At 46.8% G+C, this 22,069-nt stretch overlaps 2 protein-coding genes across 2 annotated transcripts; both read left to right on the top strand.

The window, feature by feature from the left end:
- The first annotated feature begins 3,636 nt into the window (after window positions 1-3,636).
- On the top strand, window positions 3,637-6,534 carry LOC120528269 (zona pellucida sperm-binding protein 4-like). The gene is made up of 12 exons (XM_039752398.1): window positions 3,637-3,823; window positions 3,905-4,026; window positions 4,121-4,193; window positions 4,266-4,424; window positions 4,490-4,677; window positions 4,898-4,995; window positions 5,070-5,197; window positions 5,331-5,520; window positions 5,591-5,738; window positions 5,885-5,960; window positions 6,168-6,290; window positions 6,395-6,534. Exons 1-12 carry the CDS (start codon window positions 3,673-3,675, stop codon window positions 6,514-6,516), a joined length of 1,578 nt encoding a protein of 525 aa, XP_039608332.1. The 5' UTR covers window positions 3,637-3,672; the 3' UTR covers window positions 6,517-6,534.
- Window positions 6,535-18,690: 12,156 nt separating this feature from the next.
- LOC120528270 (zona pellucida sperm-binding protein 4-like) lies at window positions 18,691-21,623 on the top strand. The gene is made up of 12 exons (XM_039752399.1): window positions 18,691-18,874; window positions 18,958-19,079; window positions 19,175-19,247; window positions 19,320-19,478; window positions 19,551-19,738; window positions 19,974-20,071; window positions 20,146-20,273; window positions 20,408-20,597; window positions 20,670-20,817; window positions 20,963-21,038; window positions 21,243-21,365; window positions 21,480-21,623. The coding sequence occupies exons 1-12, from the start codon at window positions 18,724-18,726 to the stop codon at window positions 21,599-21,601; spliced, it is 1,578 nt and encodes a 525-aa protein (XP_039608333.1). The 5' UTR covers window positions 18,691-18,723; the 3' UTR covers window positions 21,602-21,623.
- Window positions 21,624-22,069: the final 446 nt, after the last annotated feature.

Raw genomic sequence — 22,069 nt, 5'->3', positions numbered from 1 at the left:
TATCTTGGACTTCCTGGAGATGTAGACGATAATATGATCATTTTGCCAACACGTGCGTTGTTATTTTCAGCGTTTTCTTGCAGTGCGTCTGATAGTCCTTTGTATTGTTCCACGTGCAGATCTTGTTGATGTAATCTGAGATAATTGAGACGCGCGCCCTCTGTTTTAACATACGCATCTACGACAGTGATTCTTAACCTGTGGGGCGGGCACTCCTAGGGGGGCACGAAGTAACAAAAAGGGGGGTGCGAAGATATAAAAGAAAGAAAACAAGAATCAAAAATATGAAATAAAATCTGTTGAAACCAAAACAAATTAACTTAAACTAGATAGATAGATAGATAGATAGATAGATAGATAGATAGATAGATAGATAGATAGATAGATAGATTCTTTATTAATCCCAAGGGGAAATGCACATAATCCAGCAGCAGTATACTAATACACATATACAATATTAAATTAAATAGTAATAAAAATGAAAAAAAAAAATAAAATAAAAACTACATTCTTATACTAGAACAATAAATATAGGAGTTAAATAAATTTCGATAAAAGTTAAGTAGGTATAATAAAATATGCATCTACATTTCAAAAAAATGTAGGGTGGGGGGCGCGATTAAAACTGTTGTGAAAACTCGGGTCGCAAATACTAAAAGGTTGAGAAACGCTGATCTACTGTACGACGAACTGTTGGAATAGTTTGCCACTGGAGTGCAAAATACTAAATGCACTGCTAATCTGTACGCGTAAAATTGGCATTGAGTAAGCCTTATTCGCTTGGTGGTTCTTTTATCGGGAACATGTTGTAAATCTTTCTGCCAGCTAATGTCTCCGTAAGGGAATAAAAGTGGGTAAACCATAGGATCGCAATTCATACTGAGCGTGGAAATCTGTTTACCGGAGTTACCTCTTGGATAGATACAAATGTCTCTTTCGGCAGGTTCGCCATCGTCTCCGACGCAAATCGCTGCAACATTGGTGTGACATGTCGGGGCATTGTATAGTCATAAATCCTGCACAGGGTTTTCCTTGAAAGCCATTCATACAGATGCTGTTGGATTGGACTGAGCGATCTCATGCAAGTGTTTGTATGATTTAGCGAAGGGGTTGATGGTTCTGAGCATGGAATCTAGCTGGAGAAGCACATTTTCGCAGCAAGCAGAATTTGCTTCATTTTGTAAGCGTACTTCAAAAGCTTGGCGAGAATTGGCGTGTCGGCTGCGTGTGGGCGCGACCGGTTTTGAGGTGGAAGCAGGACGAACCAGAAAATAAATATATATAAGAGATTATTATCGTTCCTCCCTCAAACTATGCAGCTCTTCGGGGGGCAAATGTTAACATCATTATACAATGCTATTGACTGTTATACCTAGATCTATCTATCTATCTATCTATTAAAACCAGCAGCTGATGGATTCTGGGAATGTAAGAATTGTAACTCAAGCAGAAATTGAAGCCACTCAGGTTCCTAACGTCTCCCCTATACCTGCGACATTGTCCACATCATTAGATTCGTATCTGTCCACTCACAAAATCGACCCATGACCACAGACTGAAGCTTTGCACCCAAAGCAGAAATCGTTATCCTTAAGCTTTGATCAGCCACTAACATCCTCACCACTTCCAACTGCATCACAGGCAAAAGTGTTTGAGGCTGTTCCCAACAAAACATTCTACAGTAGTGGAATTAATGTCCACATTTTAGTTCCATTCCAGTTAATGCAGACAGTGTTCAAAATGAATGCCCCTATGTCTCCAGCCAATGAGACAGAAGCACTGAAACAGTCCATTCAGTACCGAAGTAGTTACAACCAGAGCTTTCTCTGCCAGACAGATCACCAGGTGGAATATCCAGAAGTACAGAAGGAACAGTTGCAGTCAGCGATCAACACTTTCCACAACCAGGATCGATCTATCTCAGCAACAGGCAGTCATCAGCAGCTTTCTCATCTGCTATTGTCTGAACTCATTCAGCATATTAGTCAAGTATACCTGTGGAGTGATCCCATGACTGTAGTTAACTGGACAATTGGAAAAGTCACTTAAACCTTTGATGGGGTCTTAAGTTTGGACAGCCTGTCTTCAGTTGAATGGCTGTTGTAATAAATGTAAAGGGTCAAGACTGATACAGCTTCCTGACTTTACTGATAATGCCAAAGACTGTGAGAATAGTTTAAACTTTCTTTCTGTTTTCAAATTGTGTACGAAAATTGAATGAGGTCACACCCTCAACCGGAAGTGGTTGCCTCTTCACGATAGACCTTTCTTTCCGCCAAATTGTTTTATCTACAGCATGTTTGTTTGTTTATTGTTTCAGCTGTTTTTTTAAGTTAAATAAATATAAAATACTGGAATTCAACAGTCTCCTATCACTAGTCATCTGACCGTGACTCCTGCACTTGACTTTCTGTCAGCTAAACCCTGAGAATTAATGCATTTCCCCATAACCCCTCTTTTACACCACCCAAGAATGGACATAAAAGACCAACTCAATACGAGAATCTGAGCGCAGATCCAGAAACTAAACTAACAGTGGATGTTTTACCAAAGCTCTAACGGACCATTGTCTCCTCTGTCAGATGGGCTTACTCTGCGAGTGCCCTTCTCCTGCAAAATGATTCTGACATTAATCCTTCTCAGAAAAATGTATTTTAACAAAAGCTCTGCATTCACACAAAATCTATCCGATATCAACTTCTCTTTTAAACAAAATAAATAAAGTGACACTGATAACTGGTAAAAAAACTGAAGCTAAAAAGAGAGTATTGTAACGAACACCAAGAAGGAAAGACCGAGACAGACACCGAATGGAAGTTAATGGGCGATTTTATTCCACAACAGGTAGTCTTTACTGACTCGAAAAGGCCGCGTCAAAATAACGGTCAGTTCACTAGGCAGGCGATTCCACTCCCGAAGTGGTCCCGATCGTCGTCCGGCGTCTAGTGTCCTTTATCCCAGCTCCCCGTTATTATTTCTAAGGCTGTTATTTATAATGCTGTGGGAGTCTCTGCCTGCCTTCTCGAACTTGAAATGTATAAGGAGAAAATCCCATTTCGATATAACAACTGTGAATACACTGCTGTTAATCACCAGTCCAGAACCCGCCCATGTCGAGTGACAAGGTACACTGTTGTTAAATAAATAAATAAATAAATAAATAAAAGATCATGAACAAGTAGATGGCACATTACAATTTCTTAAGCAAATCAGCTATAAGGAAGAGTTTGTTTTCAACACAAATCATTATAACGGTTACTAACAAAGAAAACAATTGTGCTTCTTTTCAAAGACCCTAATTATAGTTCCCCTTTCTCTTGATTTATTATACAATAACTCATTTCCAAACCGTCTTTTTTACAAAGCCCCTCTTTTGAAATACTCCTACTTGTCAAATCTCTCGTCATCTTTTCTTCATTAATGTTTACCGATTTCCCTCATTAAATTTACAGATCGATCTACAGAGGGTCTAAGATTGGGCGTATCAGTCCGATGTCGTGACGGGCTGATTGGTTAATAAAGCCGCACGTGCAGAAGGAATGCCACCGATTTACCGCGGTCGAATCTCGCGTCTTCTCACTAACGAGTCACGTGCGCCGCTCCCGCTGATCATTTAAACCCCCTCGCGCGCTTTCTCGTTTATGTTGTGTTCCTGTTTGGTTCTTTCACAGCATGGCGTGTTTGCATTGTTGGTGTCTTTTCTGGTTGTGCGTGGCGGGCGCTCAGTATGTCTTTGCGGCGTCAGGAGACGTGACTAAGAAATGCGATGAGGACAAGGCGATGACGCTGTCATTTGATGGCTCTCCGAGCGTTTTTCTCCGGAGTGAGTGCGGCTTGTTCTCGACCACTGGGCATAGTCGGCGCCTGCGTCTAAGTAAATATTCACTATTTATTTTTTTCTCAGAGGGGATTGACGGACTGGTAAAGGTGACCAAAGATCTCCCAGGAATCGTCCTCCGTGTGAAGTCTGGCCGCACCACACTAACGGTGCCCTTTTCTTCCCGGTACGGTTACGTGGCTGAGGAGGTGAGCAGCTACAGCGCTTTCGCCTTTGGTCCCCGTTTTTAATCCAGCTGTCTATCTTGAATTGTGGGTTTGAGCCTCTCCTTTGTCTCTTTAGCCTTCCCAGTATGTTGTGCTCATTGCCTTTGGACGTCCATCTAATTTGAAGATGTTCACATGCCCTAAACCAGGTATGCTTCTCTTCTGGGTTGACACCCTGAGTGTCTCTCCCATCTTCTAAATGGGCTTTTTGACCATCGCAGCTCGCCGATCTGGGAGTGTTGCTGAGAGATGTGCAGTTGCAGCTGGTGAGAAGCTCCCTTGTGGAGGGTCTTCATTCATCACTCAAGCAGACTGTGAAGCCAACAACTGTTGCTACGATTTGAGCAGCAGCACCAGTCCATGTTACTATGGCAATGATGGTGAGTTGTTGTGAGTGAGTAAAGGTGGCTGCTACTGGATATTCATGCTTGTTTGCTTTTGCCAGTGACTGTGCAGTGCACCCTTGATGGCCAGTTTGTGGTGGTGGTGTCTGAGAAGGTGACCCTTCCTCCCTTGGATCTTGGGTCCCTCCAGTTGGTGGACAGCAGTTCCATTGGCTGCAGTCCTGTGACCAGCCTGTCCAGCTTTGTTGTGTACCAGTTTCCAGTCAGTGCCTGTGGTAGCACAGTTCAGGTGAGATGTCTAGCAGAAGAGTGGGCTGTCCTGCTACTGACGTTTTTGTGTATTTAACCTAACAAGATCTGGGGAGTGTCTCAAATGTTAAACCAATCCTCGCCCCATGTACATGACTGCTGTGTTAAGGTCAGCAGCAAAACATTCTAAAATTGAACTAAAGATGCCACCACTGTTGCATATTTGGTGGTCAGCAGTGATTTTAATGTCCTTGTTTCAGCTGGCTGGTGGCAATGTGACTTACCAGAACACCATGTCTGCTGCCATCGCTGTGAGGAGTGGTCCAGAGGGCTCCATCACCAGGGACAGTGTCTACAAGTAAGGCTTCTGAACCTGCTTCCTCTGACCCTAAATGTGCTCTACCTGCTATGATGTGGTGTTTCTCTCCTCAGGTTATTCTTCCAGTGCACCTACTCAGGAAGCCAGGATGTGCAAGTGGAGGCTGAGGTGTATACTGTGGCGCCACCTCTTCCAGTAGTAGAGCAAGGGCCATTTGACCTGGAATTGGTCATTGCAACAGGTATTGTAGGGGGTGGGGTCCCTGTGGGCTTTGAACAACAACAAAGGTATTGGTCCCGAAAGTATGGACTTCCCACTGAGCTGATCATTTCAGGCCTGTAATTGAGTAAATGCCTCCTCATTTCCATGGTCAGATTCCTCCTATGGCTCCTACTATGTGGATGCTGACTACCCAGTGACCAAAACTCTGCGGGATCCTGTGGCTTTGGAAGTGCACATCGTGAACAGGACTGACCCTAACCTTGTGCTGACTCTTGGGGACTGTTGGGTCACCCCAGGACCTTCTGCTTCTAGTCAGCCCCAGTGGAGCCTTCTGGTGAATGGGTAGGTTTTTTGCTTTGAGGGTGGGTGGCAGAGTTGCTGGTTAGTGCTAACTGGGGGGTCTTTGTCCCAGGTGCCCATACACGGGAGACAACTATTTGACCAGCTTGGTGACTGTGGACAGCACATCTGGAGTGGCCTACCCAAGTCATTACAAGAGATTTGTGTTTGAGATGTTTGCTTTTGTGGACCCTGTAGCTCGGCAAGCCTTGGCTGAAAAGGTAGGTTTTGTGGCAATGGGGAATTCTGTCTTGCTTGAAATGTGTAGAGGGCTTCAGTTTGGAGTTGTGTGTATCCATAGTAATGGCAAGGAGTATCTCTGGTGGTTTTTGGCTCCTTGTAATCTGGTTTCCTTTTCTCTCTGTAGATCTTCATCTACTGTGTTGCTGCTGCCTGCTATCCCTCTGCCACAGACCCCTGTACTCAGAGCTGCCCTACAAGAAGTGAGTTGCAAATGGCAATTGGGTTTGGTTGTGGTGTCTGTCTGTAGAACATGGCATTGTTTTCAAATTCAGTGCCTTGTGGTTGAAATGTGCACAGTGTTATGGAGACTACTTGACCCCATGAACATGGGATGGGATATCTTGTTGGCTGCCTTGTAAGGGGCTGGGGGAATGGTGTATGAAACTAAACCCTACCACTGTTTTCAGGATCTGGCAGAGCTGTAGATAAGTTGGCACGAATTGGTTCATCTAGGAAGAATGTGCTCCTTCACAGTGGTCCTGTCGTTATTGAGGCTGAACAGATGCAAATATCCACAATGAAGCAGGAAGGTAACCATCTTGATTTACCTGGAGTAGGCCAGAGTTCTGCTTGTGTTGGCCCATCCATGGTCTTATCCTTTTACTGAGAGTAAACGTCTGTCTTCCTCCCACAGCTCCTCTTACTACTGGATACCTGGTACTGGGCACTGCAGCTGCCATGTTGATGGTGGTCCTGATTTTGGCTGTAGTTGCTGTGAGGAGGATGAACAGTCAAAAATTGAATCTGAAACTTTAATAAAGGCTCTTTACTTCATGAGTAGTTGCAGTTACTTGGTGGTTTTAAGTGTGTAGTTTGAATGGAGAATAGAATTTTTTTAAACCGTGTTTGGTATCCTCCCAGGCATGAGGTGCTCCCATTGACTTTAGCTTATCATGAAATGTGTAGGTCACCATCAAGGACCTATCTCCTAGCCAGCAACACACACCATCTTTCTGAGCAGTGGACTGGTTCCACAATCCTGTACTCAAACCCACAGGTCACATTGGACGCCCTCTTTATGCTTAATTTTGAAGGATGTTTAAGGAGGCTGAAATGCCTAATCAAGCTAAATGAGTATTTAACAATGAATGGGGACAGGCTGTAAGAATCGGCTCTTCTCTGTCCATGACTGCTTTGGAAACCGTTTCTTGTGTTGGGTGTTCAAGTAGGAAACGGAACCAAAGGTCGGTCTGGTGTGCTTAAAGCATGAGCTGCTCCCTTGACTCAAGCTTTTTGTAAATATTGTTTCTGGTTGACCTGTGCCTCTCATTCTGCATCCCACACTCTCTCTGAACTGGTCTGGTGCAACTCAACCACACCACCTCCAAGTAAGTTAACTTTCATTTTAAAGGCTGTGGTCTAGCATGAAATGCCAGCACCACATGCTGGAATAGTACGCCTCTGTTGCAAATAAGTCTGGATGTGATTGGGGAGGTTTTTCTTTCTTCCCCTCACCAGTGCCCAACTCCTTTCATGGTGGTTGGTTCCAGTTTTCTGCTCACATAATTGAGGACCTGAGCTTTGCCAAGTTGTTGTGGTACAGTGTCCCCTGCCCTCCAAAGAAATGGCTAGTTAAATTTTGTCCAGATAGCCATGGCAGTCTCTGTGGCTGTTACAAACGCGGGGAGTAAATGGGGATAATGGAGAAGAGTCACATCAAAAATGTGGGTGCCATTGTAGCTGTACAAGTACTGGCTGGCACAGCGGGAAAAGAGATCGGGGTTAGGAAAGAGCAAAGAGAAGTCTAGGAAGGACGAGCAGGCCACCTGGATGAGGCAAGGGAGCACAAACTGGGCTCCTGCAAAGGAGAATATGCTGTGGTACTCTAGAGGCAGGTTTGTCTTCTTACCAACCACACACTCCGAAGAATGGTATATAGTGTGGCGAGCATTGAAGAGGACCTCCCTATGTAGCAGAGGTAAGACAGGAGTGCCGACTTTGGGTGATCTGGCTAAGCAGTTTGGATGAAGCCAAGACTGGTGGGTGTCGGCTAAACGACATTTGTGGCTGCTGAGTGATGGACTTGAAGGAGGTGGGCTGAGATCGGGAGGAGCTATAGACTGTATTAACTTCTTTTAATGGATTTACTAGGCTGACCCGCCTTTTAAGGCGACCAACTAAGTTCTACCTTTAAGGCAAATCAATATGTAGATCAATTTGATTTTAAACTCATTAATTTTGTTTATATTGCATTTGAGCGGTATTTGATACTCCTGGTTTTGTTTTTGTGAATTTTTTCTATATTGAGGTCGTCCTTTTGAACCCCCCTGATATTTACTACAGGGTGAGGCATTTGTACTCCAACATTAATTTCCAGAGACCTAATTTTGTTTTTTTTTCCAGCCCATCGCGCACAAAAGCAAGGGAACGATGGGAGCACCAGAACTCTGCTCACATGTCACTTCGTACCGTAAGTCTGTGATTATTGGAATACCGCTATGATTTCCTCTCACGGGACGGAAGGACAATCCCAACTGCTTTTATATAGTGAAAATATCGCACAGTCTGGAGTAGAAAATCATCTTTTACCTGGAAAAACAAAACTACAAATCCCATCGTGCATTACAAAATGGATGGGGCGTGTGTGCAACTCCGCGCCTGCATCGCAATCATGGGACGGAAGGACAATCCTGACCGCTTTAATATAGAAGGATTTTTTTTCATACCTCTTAAAATGCACCAGCTCCTTAGTTTTGCTGGTTTTAAGAGGCCCAGGCCCCTCGTGGACCCTTTGATCATCAGAGGTGACGACAGTGCAGAGGGTACAGACTTGTAAATACATTACCTGGGAGTGCAGCTGGACGATAAATTGGACTGGACTGCCAATCCTGATGCTCTGTGTAAGAGGAGACAGAGCCGACTGTACTTCGAAGACTGCTGTCCTTCAACGTCTGCAATAAGATGCTGCTGATGTTCTGTCAGATGGTTGTGGAGAGCACCCTCTTCTACACGGTGTGCTGGGGAGGCAGCATAAAGAGGGGCGCCTCACGGCTGGACAAACTGGTGAGGAAGACAGGCTCTATTGTAGGCACGGAGCTGGACAGTTTGACATCCATGGCAGAGCGATGGGCGCTGAGCAGACTCCTGTCAATCATGGAGAATCCACTGAACAGGATCATCTCCAGACAGAGGAGCAGCTTCAGCGACAGACTGCTGTCACCGTCCTGCTCCACTGACAGACTGAGGGTCTTTCCTCTCCCACATAATGTGACTCCAATTGCACCCGGCGAGGTTAACATTATACCAAGTTACTGTCTGTTACACCTGCATTTTAATCACTCTAATGTTTTTTGTCAAATACTTTAATCCCAAGGGGAAATTCACATAATGCAGCAGCAGTATACTTATACAGAGAAACAATATTAAATTAAATAGTGAAAAAAATAAAGTAATGTTAGCATTTACTCCCCGGGGTGGAATTGAAGAGTCGCATAGTGTGGGGGAGGAACGATCTCCTCAGTCTTTCAGTGGAGCAGGACAGTGACAAAGTCTGTCACTGAAGCTACTCCTCTGTCTGGAGATGACACTGTTCAGTGGATTCTTCATGATTGACAGGAGTTTGCTTAATGCCCGTCGCTCTGCCACAGATGTTCTACTGTCCAACTTTACTCCTACAATACAGCCTGCCTTAACAAGTTTGTCCAGGCGTGTGAGGCGTCTTTCATCTTTATGGTGCCACCCCAGCACCCCACCGCATAGAAGAGGGCACTCGCCACAACCGTCTGGTAGAACATCTGCAGCATCTTACTGCAGATATTGAAGGATACCAACCTTCTCACAGTATAGTCTGCTCTGACCTTTCTTACATAGAGCATCAGTATTGGCAGTCCAGTCCAATTTGTCATCCAGCTGCACTCCCAGATATTTATAGGTCTGCACCCTCTGCACAGTCACCTCTGATGATCACAGGGTCCATGAGGGGCCTAGGCCTCCTAAAATCCACCACCAGCTCCTTGGTCTTGCTGGTGTTAAGATGTAAGTCGTTTGAGTCGCACCATTTAACAAAGTCTTTGAATAACTTTCTGTTCTCCTCCTCCTGCCCTCGCCTGATGCAGCCCTCAATAGCAGTGTCCTTAGTGAACTTTTGCATGTGGCAGCACTCCGAGTCATATTGGAAGTCTGATGTATATAGATTGAACAGGACCGGAGCAAGTACAGTCCCCTGCACCTCCCCTGTATTGCTGAACACAATGTCAGACCTGCAGTTCCCAAGATACACATATTGAGGTCTGGAAGAGAGTCCACAATCCATGCCACCAGGTGTGAGTCTACTCCCATCTCAGTCAGCTTGTCTCTAAGGAGCAGAGGTTGGATGGTGTTGAAGGCGCTAGAGAAGTCCAAAAACATAATTCTTACAGTACCACTGCCTCTGTCCAGGTGGGAGAGGGATTGGTGTAGCATATAGATGATGGCATCCTCCGCTCCCACCTTCTTCTGGTATGCGAACTGCAGAGGGTCGAGGGCGTGACGGACCTGTGGCCTCGGGTGGTGAAGCAGCAGCCGCTCCATGGTCTTCATCAGATATGACGTCGGAGCAACAGGACGGAAGTCATTCAGCTCACTAGGACGTGATACCTTTTGGGGCAGGGGTGATACAAGATGATTTCCAAAGCCTTGGGACTCTCCCTTGTTCCAGGCTCAGGTTGAAGATGCGCTGTAGAGGACTCCCCAGTTCCAACGCACATGCCTTCAGCAGTCGTGGCGATACACCATCTGGACCCGCTGCCTTGTTGGTACGAAGTCTTTTCAGCTCTCTGCTCACATGGGCTGCTGTAATTGTGGGTGGGGATGTCTCACCTATGCTGGTATCAGCAGAAGGATGGTTGGGGGATGCAGTACTCTGAGGTGAGAGTGGGTTACTGTGATCAAACCTATTAAAGAAGTTGATCATTTGGTTGCTCTGTCTCGAGGGCGGCACCCCACTTCGAGCTGCAGCCAGTTATAATCTTCATCCCATCCCACACTTCCTTCATGCTGTTGTTCTGCAACTTCTGCTCCAGCTTTCTCTTGTACTGCTCTTTCGCCACCCTGAGCTGGACTTGGAGTTCCTTCTGCTCACACTTGAGCTCATGCTGATCACCACCTTTTCAAGGCCCTTTTCTTCTGGTTCAAAAGGCCCTTGATGTCACTTGTAACCCATGGCTTGTTGTTAGCATAGCAGCGTACTGTTCTTACTGGAACTACAATGTCCATACAGAGGTTGATGTAATCAGTTGTGCATTCAACAGCCTCTTCAATGTTCTCACTGCAGGATATCCCAGTCCGTAGTTCCAGTCTCTCAGAGCCTCCTCTGCCACAGGGGACCACTTCCTGAATGACTGTGTAGTTGTAGGTAGCGCCCTCATTCTTGCTTTGTATTGAAGCTGAAGCAGAACCAGGTTATGATCTGCTTTCCCAAGCGCAGGCAGTGGGGTGGCACTGTATGCGTGTTTAACATTTGCATACAGTAGGTCGATAGTCCTATTTACCGGGTGTTACAATCCACATACTGGGAGAAGGCAGGTAATGTTTTGTCCAGCGTCACATGGTTAAAATCTCCAGCAATTAGCACAAGTGCCTCAGGGTGCTGCGTTTGTAACTTAGCAACAGCGGAATGGATGAACTCCTCCTTGAACCGTCACCTTATGGTGGTGGAGGGGTTTGCGTGTCCCAATGATCCTAGGAGCTATGTTGTCCGGGGCTTTATGCCCCTGGTAGGGCCACCCAAGGCAAACTGGTCCTAGGTGAGGGATGAGACAAAGAGCGGTTCAATAAACCTCTAATGAAGAATAAAAACATTGGACGACGTTTTCCCTTGCCAGGACGCGGGTCTCCGGGGCCGCCCTCTGGAGCCAGGCCTGGAGGTGGGGCTCGATTGCGAGCACCTGGTGGCCGGGCCTGCACCCATGGGGCTCCGCCAGGCACAGCCCGAAGAGGTAACGTGGGTCCTTCTCCCCATGGGCTCGCCACCTATGGGAGGGGCCAAGGAGGTTGGGTGCAGTGTGAGTTGGGTGGCGGCCGGAGCCGGGGACCTTGGCGGTCTGATCCTCGGCTACAGAAACTGGCTCTTGGGATGTGGAATGTCACCTCTCTGAAGGGAAGGAGCCTGAGCTAGTGTGCGAGGTCGAGAAGTTCCTGCTAGATATAGTCGGACTCACCTCGACTCACAGCTTGGACTCTGGAACCAATCTTCTTGAGAGGGGCTGGACTCTCTACCACTCTGGAGTTGCCCCCGCTGAGAGGCGCTGAGCAGGTGTGGGCATACTTATTGGCCCCCGACTCGGAGCCTGTGCATTGGGGTTTACCCCGGTGGACGAGAGGGTGGCCTCCCTCCGCCTTCTGGTGGGGGGAAGGGTCCTGACTGTTGTTTGTGCATATGCGCCCAACAGCAGTTTGGAGTATCCACCCTTTTTGGAGTCTCTGGAGGGGGTGCTAGAGGGCATACCTTCTGGGGATTCCCTCGTTTTGCTGGGAGACTTCAATGCTCACGTGGGCAATGACCGTGAGACCTGGAAGGGCGTGATTGGGAGGAATGCCCCCCCCGATCTGAACCCGAGCGGTGTATTGTTATTGGACTTCTGTGCTCGTCACGGATTGTCCATAACAAACACCATGTTCAAGCATAAGGGTGTTCATATGTGCACTTGGCACCAGGACACCCTAGGCCTCAGGTCGATGATCGACTTTGTGGTCGTGTCGTCGGACTTGCGGCCATATGTCTTGGACACTCAGGTGAAGAGAGGGGCGGAGCTGTCAACTGATCACCACCTGGTGGTGAGTTGGCTTCGATGGTGGGGGAAGATGCCGGTCAGACCTGGTAGGCCCAAACGTGTTGTGAGAGTCTGCTGGGAACGGCTGGCGGAGTCCCCTGTCAGAAGTAGCTTCAACTCCCACCTCCGGCAGAACTTCAACCACGCCCCGAGGGAGGTGGGGGACATTGAGTCCGAATGGGCCATGTTCCGTGCCTCTATTGTTGAGGCGGCTGACCGGAGCTGTGGCCGCAAGGTGGTCGGTGCCTGTCGTGGCGGCAATCCCGAACCCGTTGGTGGACACCGGCGGTGAGGGATGCCGTCAAGCTGAAGAAGGAGTCCTATAGGACTTTTTTGTCCTGTGGGTCTCTAGCTGATCGGTACCGCAGGCCAAACGGAACGCGGCTTTGGTTGTTGCTGAGGCAACAACTCGGGCATGGGAGGAGTTTGGAGAGGCCATGGAGAACATGGAGAATGGAGAACCCTAACCCTCCTCAATCCCACTAACATGCCTTCCAATGAGGAAGCAGAGCCTGGGGACTCTGAGGTGGGCTCTCCCATCTCTGGGACTGAAGTCACCGAGGTGGTCAAAAAACTCCTTGGTGGCAGGGCCCCGGGGGTGGATGAGATACGCCCGGAGTTCCTTAATGCTCTGGATGTTGTAGGACTGTCTTGGTTGACACGTCTCTGCAACATCGCATGGACATCGGGGACAGTGCCTCTGGATTGGCAGACCGGGGTGGTGATCCCCCTGTTTAAAAAGGGGGACTGGAGGGTGTGTTCCAACTACAAAGGGATCACACTCCTCAGCCTCCCTGGAAAAGTCTATTCGGGGGTTCTGGAGAGGAGGGTCCGTCGGATAGTCGAACCTCGGATTCAGGAGGAACAGTGTGGTTTTCATCCTGGTCGCGAAACAGTGGACCAGCTCTTCACCCTTAGCAGAGTCCTGGAGGGTGCATGGGAGTTTGCCCGATTGGTCTACATGTGTTTTGTGGACTTGGAAAAGGCATTCGTCCGTGTCCTTTGGGCAATCCTGTGGGGGGTGCTCCGGGAGTATGGGGTACCGGACCCCCTGATAAGAGCTGTTCGGTCTCTGTACAACCGGTGTCAGAGCTTGGTCCGCATTGCCGGCAGTAAGTCTAGCCCGTTTCCAGTGAGAGTTGGACTTCGCCAGGGCTGCCCTTTGTCACCGATTCTGTTCATAACTTTTATGGACAGAATTTCTAGGCGCAGCCAGGGTGTTGAAGGGGTCCGGTTTGGTGGACTCAGGATTGGGTCACTGCTTTTTGCAGATGATGTTGTCCTGTTTGATTCATCAGGCCGTGATCTTCAGCTCTCTGGATCGGTTCGCAGCTGAGTGTGAAGCGGCTGGGATGAGAATCAGCACCTCCAAATCCGAGAGCATGGTCCTCAGCCGGAAAAGGGTGGAGTGCCGTCTTAGGGTTGGGGGAGAGATCCTGCCTCAAGTGGAGGAGTTCAAGAATCTCGGGGTCTTGTTCACGAGTGAGGGAAGAATGGAGCGTGAGATCGACAGGTGGATCGGTACGCATCCACAGTGATGCGGGCTCTGCATCGGTCTGTCGTGGTGAAAAAGGAGCTGAGCCGTAAGGCAAAGCTCTCAATTTACCAGTCGATCTACGCTCCTACCCTCACCTATGGTCATGAGCTATGGGTAGTGACCGAAAGAACGAGATCGCGAATACAAGCGGCTGAAATGAGTTTCCTCCGCAGGGTGTCTGGGCTTTCCCTTAAAGATAGGGTGAGAAGCTCAGTCATCCTGGAGGGGCTCAGAGTAGAGCCGCTGCTCCTATGCATCGAGAGGAGTCAGATGAGGTGGCTCGGGCATCTGATCAGGATGCCTCCTGGACCCCTCCCTGGTGAGGTGTTCCGGGCACGTCCAACCGGGAGGAGGCCCCGGGGAAGACCCAGGACACGCTGGAGGCACTATGTCTCCCGGCTGGCCTGGGAACGCCTTGGGATTCTCCCGGAAGAGCTGGAAGAAGTGGCCGGGGAGAGGGAAGTCTGGGCCTCTCTGCTTAAGCTGCTGCCCCCGCGACCCGACCTCGGATAAGCGGAAGAGGATGGATGGATGGATGGAATAGATGATGTCACCCAACATCTCCGCGTTCGCTTGAGGGGGGATGTAAACAATAACAAAAATTACGTGTCCAAACTCTCTGAGCAAGAAGGGGTGCAGACTTACGGCAAACAGTTCGATGTCCCTGCAGCAATTGGAGATTTTAACGTTTACATGTCCTGAGTTGCACCACTTTGTGTTGACGTAGAGAGTGAGTCCTCCTCCTTTCTTCTTCCCGCAGGTACTTGCGTCTCTGTCCGCTCTAACTGTGCTAAACCCGGGTAGCTCCACGTTAGCATCTGGGATGATAGACGTTAGCCACGTTTCACTAAAACACGCAAGCTGCATTCTCTGTAGGTTCTGACATTTTTCACCAGCACAGCCAGTTCATCGATCTTATTTGGTAGTGAGTTTACATTTCCCAGGATCACAGAAGGCACCGACAGTTTATAACACCATTTTCTCTCAAGTTGTCTCGATTTATTCTTATCTTTTATCTTTGCACCGGCTCAGGTGCCCCGATATCGTCTTCTTACCTCGTCAGGTAAATAAGGAACCACACCGGCATAAGCATTTCTTCTCAGTGCTTTAAGCTGACTACTTGAATAGGCGATTCTCGGAGTGTAACAATCCATGTCAAATGGGAAAATAGTAAAAAAGTGTCCAGGTAGCAATTCCACAAAAAAGAAAGTGGTAGAAGTGATCAGTGAAATAGTGAAATAGAGAAAAATAGAGATAAAAAGGTAAAAAGATAAAGTCATATACGGAGCTGCTGCAAAGGCTGCCACTCGGATGCGGCGCCGGAAGTTAATACTGATACAAAGAAACAATATTAAATTAAATAGTAATAAAAATGAAATGAAATGAAAAAAACTACATTCTTATAATAGAAAAATAAATATAGGAGTTAAATAAATTTCGATTAAAGTTAAGTAGGTATAATAAAATATGCATCTAGATTTCAAAAAAATGTTGGGGTGGGGGGCGCGATTAAAACTGTTGTGAAAATTCCGGTCGCAAATACTAAAAGGTTGTGAGAATGCTGATCTACTGTACGACGTACTGTTGGAATAGTTTGCCACTGGAGTGCAAAATACTAAATGCACTGCTAATCTGTACGTGAAAAATTGGCATTGAGTAAGCCTTATTCGCTTGGTGGTTCTTTTATCGGGAACATGTTGTAAATCTTTCTGCCAGCTAATATCTCCGTAAGGGAATAAAAGTGTGTAAACCATAGGATCGCAATTCATACTGAGTGTGGAAATCTTTTTACAGGAGTTACCTCTGGGATAGATACAAATGTCCCTTTCGGCAGGCGGTTCACCATCTTCTCCGGCGCAAATCGCTGCAACATTGGTGTGACATGTCGGGGCATTGTATCGTCGTAAATTCTGCCCAGGGTTTTCCTTGAAAGCCATTCGTACAGATGCTATTGGATTGGACTGAGCGATCTCATGAAAGTGTTTGTATGATTTAGCGAAGGGGTTGTTTTTTCTGAGCATGGAATCTAGCTGGAGAAGCACATTTTCGCAGCATGCAGAATTTGCTTCATTTTGTAAGCGTACTTCAGAAGCTTGGTGAGAATTGGCGTGTTGGCTGCATGTGGGCAGGACCGGTTTTGAGGTGGAAGCATGACTAACCAGAAAATAAATATATATAAGAGATTATTATCGTTCCTCCCACAAACTATGCAGCTCTTCGGGGGGCAAATGTTAACATCATTATACAATGCTATTGACTGTTATACCTTGCACTCTCCACCTTGCATTTTTTAACTTGCACTGCATTGTTATCAATCTTTAATTTAATATTGTTTTTTATCAGTGTGCTGCTGGAGTATGTGAATTTCCCCTTGGGGATTAATAAAGTATCTATCTATCAAAACCAGCAGCTGATGGATTCTGGGAATGTAAGAATTGTAACTCAAGCAGAAATTGAAGCCACTCAGGTTCCTAACGTCTCCCCTATACCTGGGACATTGTCCACATCATTAGATTCGTATCTGTCCACTCACAAAATCGACCCAGGACCACAGACTGATGCTTTGGAACCAATGCAGAAATCATTATCCTTAAGCTTTGATCAGCCACCAACATCCTCACCACTTCCAACTGCATCACAGGCAAAAGTGTTTGAGGCTGTTCCCAACAAAACATTCTACAGTAGTGGAATTAATGTCCACATTTTAGTTCCATTCCAGTTAATGCAGACAGTGTTCAAAATGAATGCCCCTATGTCTCCAGCCAATGAGACAGAAGCACTGAAACAGTCCATTCAGTACCGAAGTAGTTACAACCAGAGTTTTCCCAGCCCGACAGATCACCAGGTGGAATATCCAGAAGTACAGAAGGAACAGTTGCAGACAGCGATCAACACTTTCCACAACCAGGATCAATCTATCCCAGCAACAGGCAGTCATCAGCAGCTATCTCATCTGCTATTGTCTGAACTCATTCAGCATATAAGTCAAGTATACCTGTGGAGTGATTCCATGACTGTAGTTAACTGGATAATTGGGAAAGTCACTTAAACCATTGATGGGGTCTTAAGTTTGGACAGCCTGTCTTCAGATGAATGGCCGTTGTAATAAATGTAAAGGGTCAAGACTGATACAGCTTCCTGACTTTACTGATAATGCCAAAGACTGTGAGAATAGTTTAAACTTTCTTTCTGTTTTCAAATTGTGTACGAAAATTGAATGAGGTCACACCCTCAACCGGAAGTGTTTGTCTGCTCACGATAGACCTTTCTTTCCGCCAAATTGTTTTATCTACAGCATGTTTGTTTGTTTATTGTTTCAGCTGTTTTTTTTAAGTTAAATAAATATAAAATACTGGAATTCAACAGTCTCCTATCACTAGTCATCTGACCGTGACTCCTGCACTTGACTTTCTGTCAGCTAAACCCTGAGAATTAGTGCATTTCCCCATAACCCCTCTTTTACACCACCCAAGAATGGACATAAAAGACCAACTCAATACGAGAATCTGAGCGCAGATCCAGAAACTAAACTAACAGTGCATGTTTTACCAGAGCTCTAACGGACCATTGTCTCCTCTGTCAGATGGGCTTACTCTGCGAGTGCCCTTCTCCTGCAAAATGATTCTGACATTAATCCTTCTCAGAAAACTGTATTTTAAACAAAAGCTCTGCATTCACATAAAATCTATCCGATATCAACTTCTCTTCTAAACAAAATAAATAAACTGACACTGATAACTGGTAAAAAACTGAAGCTAAAAAGAGAGTATTGTAACGAACACCAAGAAGGAAAGACCGAGACAGACACCGAATGGAAGTTAACGGGAGCGTTTATTCCACAACAGGTAGTCTTTACTGACTCGAAAAGGCCGCGTCAAAATAACGGTCAGTTCACTAGGTAGGCGATTCCACTCCCGAAGTGGTCCCGATGGTCGTCCGGCGTCTAGTGTCCTTTATCCCAGTTCCTCGTTATTATTTCTAAGGCTGTTATTTATAATGCTGAGGGAGTCTCTGCATGCCTTCTCGAACTTGAAATGTATAAGGAGAAAATCCCAGTTCGATATAACAACTGTGAATACACTGCTGTTAATCACCAGTACAAAACCCGCCCATGTCGAGTGACAAGGTACTCTGTTGTTAAATAAATAAATAAATAAATAAATAAATAAAAGATCATGAACAAGTAGATGGCACTTTACAATTTATTAAGCAAATCAGCTATAAGGAAGAGTTTGTTTTCAACACAAATCATTATAACGGTTACTAACAAAGAAAACAGTTGTGCTTCTTTACAAAGACCCTAATTATAGTTCCCCTTTCTCTTGATTTATTATACAATAACTCATTTCCAAACCGTCTTTTTTACAAAGCCCCTCTTTTGAAATACTCCTACTTGTCAAATCTCTCGTCATCTTTTCTTCATTAATGTTTACCGATTTCCCTCATTAAATTTACAGATCGATCTACAGAGGGTCTAAGATTGGGCGTATCAGTCCGATGTCGTGACGGGCTGATTGGTTAATAAAGCCGCACGTGCAGAAGGAATGCCACCGATTTATCGCGGTCGAATCTCGCGTCTTCTCACTAACGAGTCACGTGCGCCGCTCCCGCTGATCATTTAAACCCCCTCGCGCGCTTTCTCGTTTATGTTGTGTTCCTGTTTGGTTCTTTCCCAGCATGGCGTGTTTGAATTGTTGGTGTCTTTTCTGGTTGTGCGTGGCGGGCGCTCAGTATGTCTTTGCGGCGTCAGGAGACGTGACTAAGAAATGCGATGAGAACAAGGCGATGACGCTGTCTTTTGATGGCTCTCCGACCGTTTTTCTCCAGAGTGAGTGCGGCTTGTCCTCGACCCCTGGGCCTAGTCGGCGCCTGCGTCTAAGTAAATTTTCACTATTTTTATTTTTTTCTCAGAGGGGATTGACGGACTGGTAAAGGTGACCAAAGATCTCACAGGAATCGTCCTCCGTGTGAAGTCTGGCCGCACCACACTAACGGTGCCCTTTTCTTCCCGGCACGGTTACGTGGCTGAGGAGGTGAGCAGCTACAGCGCTTTCGTCTTGGGTCACCGTTTTTAATCCAGCTGTCTGTCTTGACTTGTGGGTTTGAGACTCTCCTTTTGTTTCTTTAGCCTTCCCAGTATGTTGTGCTCATTGCCTTTGGACGTCCCTCTAATTTGAAGATGTTCACATGCCCTAAACCAGGTATGCTTCTCTTCTCGGTTGACACCCTGGGTGTCTCGCCCATCTTCTAAATGGGCTTTTTGACCATCGCAGCTCGCCGATCTGGGAGTGTTGCTGAGAGATGTGCAGTTGCAGCTGGTGAGAAGCTCTCTTGTGGAGGGTCTTCATCCATTACTCAAGCAGACTGTGAAGCCAACAACTGTTGCTACGATTCAAGCAGCAGCACCAGTCCATGCTACTATGCTAATGTTGGTGAGTTGTTGTGGGGTGTGAGTGAGCAAAGGTGGCTGCTACTGGATATTCATGCTTGTTTGCTTTTGCCAGTGACTGTGCAGTGCACCCTTGATGGCCAGTTTGTGGTGGTGGTGTCTGAGAAGGTGACCCTTCCTCCCTTGGATCTTGGGTCCCTCCAGTTGGTGGACAGCAGTTCCCCCAGCTGTGGTCCTGTGACCAGCCTGTCCAGCTTTGTCATGTACCAGTTTCCAGTCAGTGCCTGTGGTAGCACAGTTCAGGTGAGATGACATCAGGGGGATATCTAGCAGAAGAGTGGGCTGTCCTGCTACTGACATTTTGTCATTTAACCTAACAAGATCTGGGGAGTGTCTCAAATGTTCAACCAATCCTCGCCCCATGTACAGTGTGTGTGTAGTTCAATTTTAGAATGTTTTGATGCTGACCTTAAGAAGATGCCACCACTGTTGCATATTTGGTGGTCAGCAGTGATTTGTAGTGTCCTTTTTTTTTCAGCTGGCTGGTGGCAATGTGACTTACCAGAACACCATGTCTGCTGCCATTGCTGTGAGGAGTGGTCCAGATGGCTCCATCACCAGGGACAGTGTCTACAAGTAAGGCTTCTGAACCTGCTTCCTCTGACCCTAAATGTGCTCTCCCTGCTATGATGTGGTGTTTCTCTCCTCAGGTTATTCTTCCAGTGCACCTACTCGGGAAGCCGGGATGTGCAAGTGGAGGCTGAGGTGTATACTGTGGCGCCACCTCTTCCAGTAGTAGAGCAAGGGCCATTTGACCTGGAATTGGTCATTGCAACAGGTATCTTAGTGGGTGGGGTCCCTGTGGGCTTTCACAGACTTAACAAAAGGTATTGGTCCCAAAAGTAGGGACTCCACACTGAACATTTCAGGCCTGTAATTGAGTAAATGCCGCCACCTCCTTTCCATGGCCAGATTCCTCCTATGGCTCCTACTATGTGGATGCTGACTACCCAGTGACCAAAACTCTGCGGGATCCTGTGGCTTTGGAAGTGCACATCGTGAACAGGACTGACCCTAACCTTGTGCTGACTCTAGGGGACTGTTGGGTCACCCCAGGACCTTCTGCTTCTAGTCAGCCCCAGTGGAGCCTTCTGGTGAATGGGTAGGTTCCTTGCTGTGAGGGTGGGTGGCAGAGTGGCTGGTTAGTGCTAACTGGGGGGTCTGTTTGTCCCAGGTGCCCATACACGGGAGACAACTATTTGACCAGCTTGGTGACTGTGGACAGCACATCTGGAGTGGCCTACCCAAGTCATTACAAGAGATTTGTGTTTGAGATGTTTGCTTTTGTGGACCCTGTAGCTCAGCAAGCCTTGGCTGAAAAGGTGGGTTTTGTGGCAAAGGGGAATTCTGTCTTGCTTGAAATGTGTAGAGGGCTTCAGTTTGGAGTTGTGTGTATCCATAGTGATGGCAAGGAATCTATGGTGGTTTTTGGCTCCTTTGTAATCTTGTTTCCTTTGCTCTCTGTAGATCTTCATCTATTGTGTGGCTGCTGCCTGCTATCCCTCTGCCACAGACCCCTGTACTCAGAGCTGCCCTACAAGAAGTGAGTTGCACATGGCATTTGGGTTTCGTTGTAGTGTCTGTTTGTAGAACATGGCATTATTTTCAAGTTCGGTGCCTTGTGGTTGAACAGAGTGTTATGGAGACTGCTTGACCCCATGGACATGGGGTGGGATATCTTGTTGGCTGCCTTGTAAGGGGCTGGGGGAATGGTGTATGAAACTAAACCCTACCACTTTGTTTTCAGGATCTGGCAGAGCTGTAGATAAGTTGGCACGAATTGGTTCATCTAGGAAGAATGTGGTGCTTCACAGTGGTCCTGTCGTTATTGAGGCTGAACATGTGCAAACATCCAGAATGAAGCAGGAAGGTAACCATCTTGATTTACCTTGAGTAGGCCAGAGTTCTGCTTGTGTTGGCTCATCCACGGTCTTATCCTTTACTGTATGGCTTGGAGTAAATGTCCTTTGTCTTCCTCCCACAGCTCCTCTTACTACTGGATACCTGGTACTGGGAACTGCAGCTGCCATGTTGATGGTGGTCCTGATTTTGGCTGTAGTTGCTGTGAGGAGGATGAACAGTCAAAACATGAATCTGAAACTTTAATAAAGGCTCTTTACTTCATGAATAGTTGCAGTTACTTGGTGGTTTTAAGTGTGTAGTTTAAATGGAGAATAGGTGTTTGGTGGTTTTTTAAACCGTGTTTGGTATCCTCCCAAGGCATGAGGTGCTCCCATTGACTTTAGCTTACTAATGTCCTTGAGGGTGATGTACACCTCTCCTAGCCAGCAACACACACCATCTTTCTGAGCAGTGGACTGGTGCCGCAATCCTGTACTCAAACCCACAGGTCACATTGGACGCCCTCTTTATGCTTATTTTTGAACGATGTGTAGGAGGCTGAAATGCGTACTCAAGCTAAATGAGTAATTAACAATGAATGGGGGCAGGCTGTAAGAATCGGCTCTTCTCTTCAGTCCATGACTGCTTTGGAAACAGTTTCTTGTGTTGGGTGTTCAAGTAGGAAACGGAACCAAAGGTCGGTCTGGTGTGCTTCAAGCATGAGCTGCTCCC

This window comes from Polypterus senegalus, chromosome 4 (assembly GCF_016835505.1).
Source record: "Polypterus senegalus isolate Bchr_013 chromosome 4, ASM1683550v1, whole genome shotgun sequence".
Lineage (NCBI taxonomy): Eukaryota > Metazoa > Chordata > Cladistia > Polypteriformes > Polypteridae > Polypterus > Polypterus senegalus.
The sequence above is the reverse complement of the archived record's forward strand: the minus strand, read 5'-3'. Positions and strand labels throughout refer to the sequence as shown.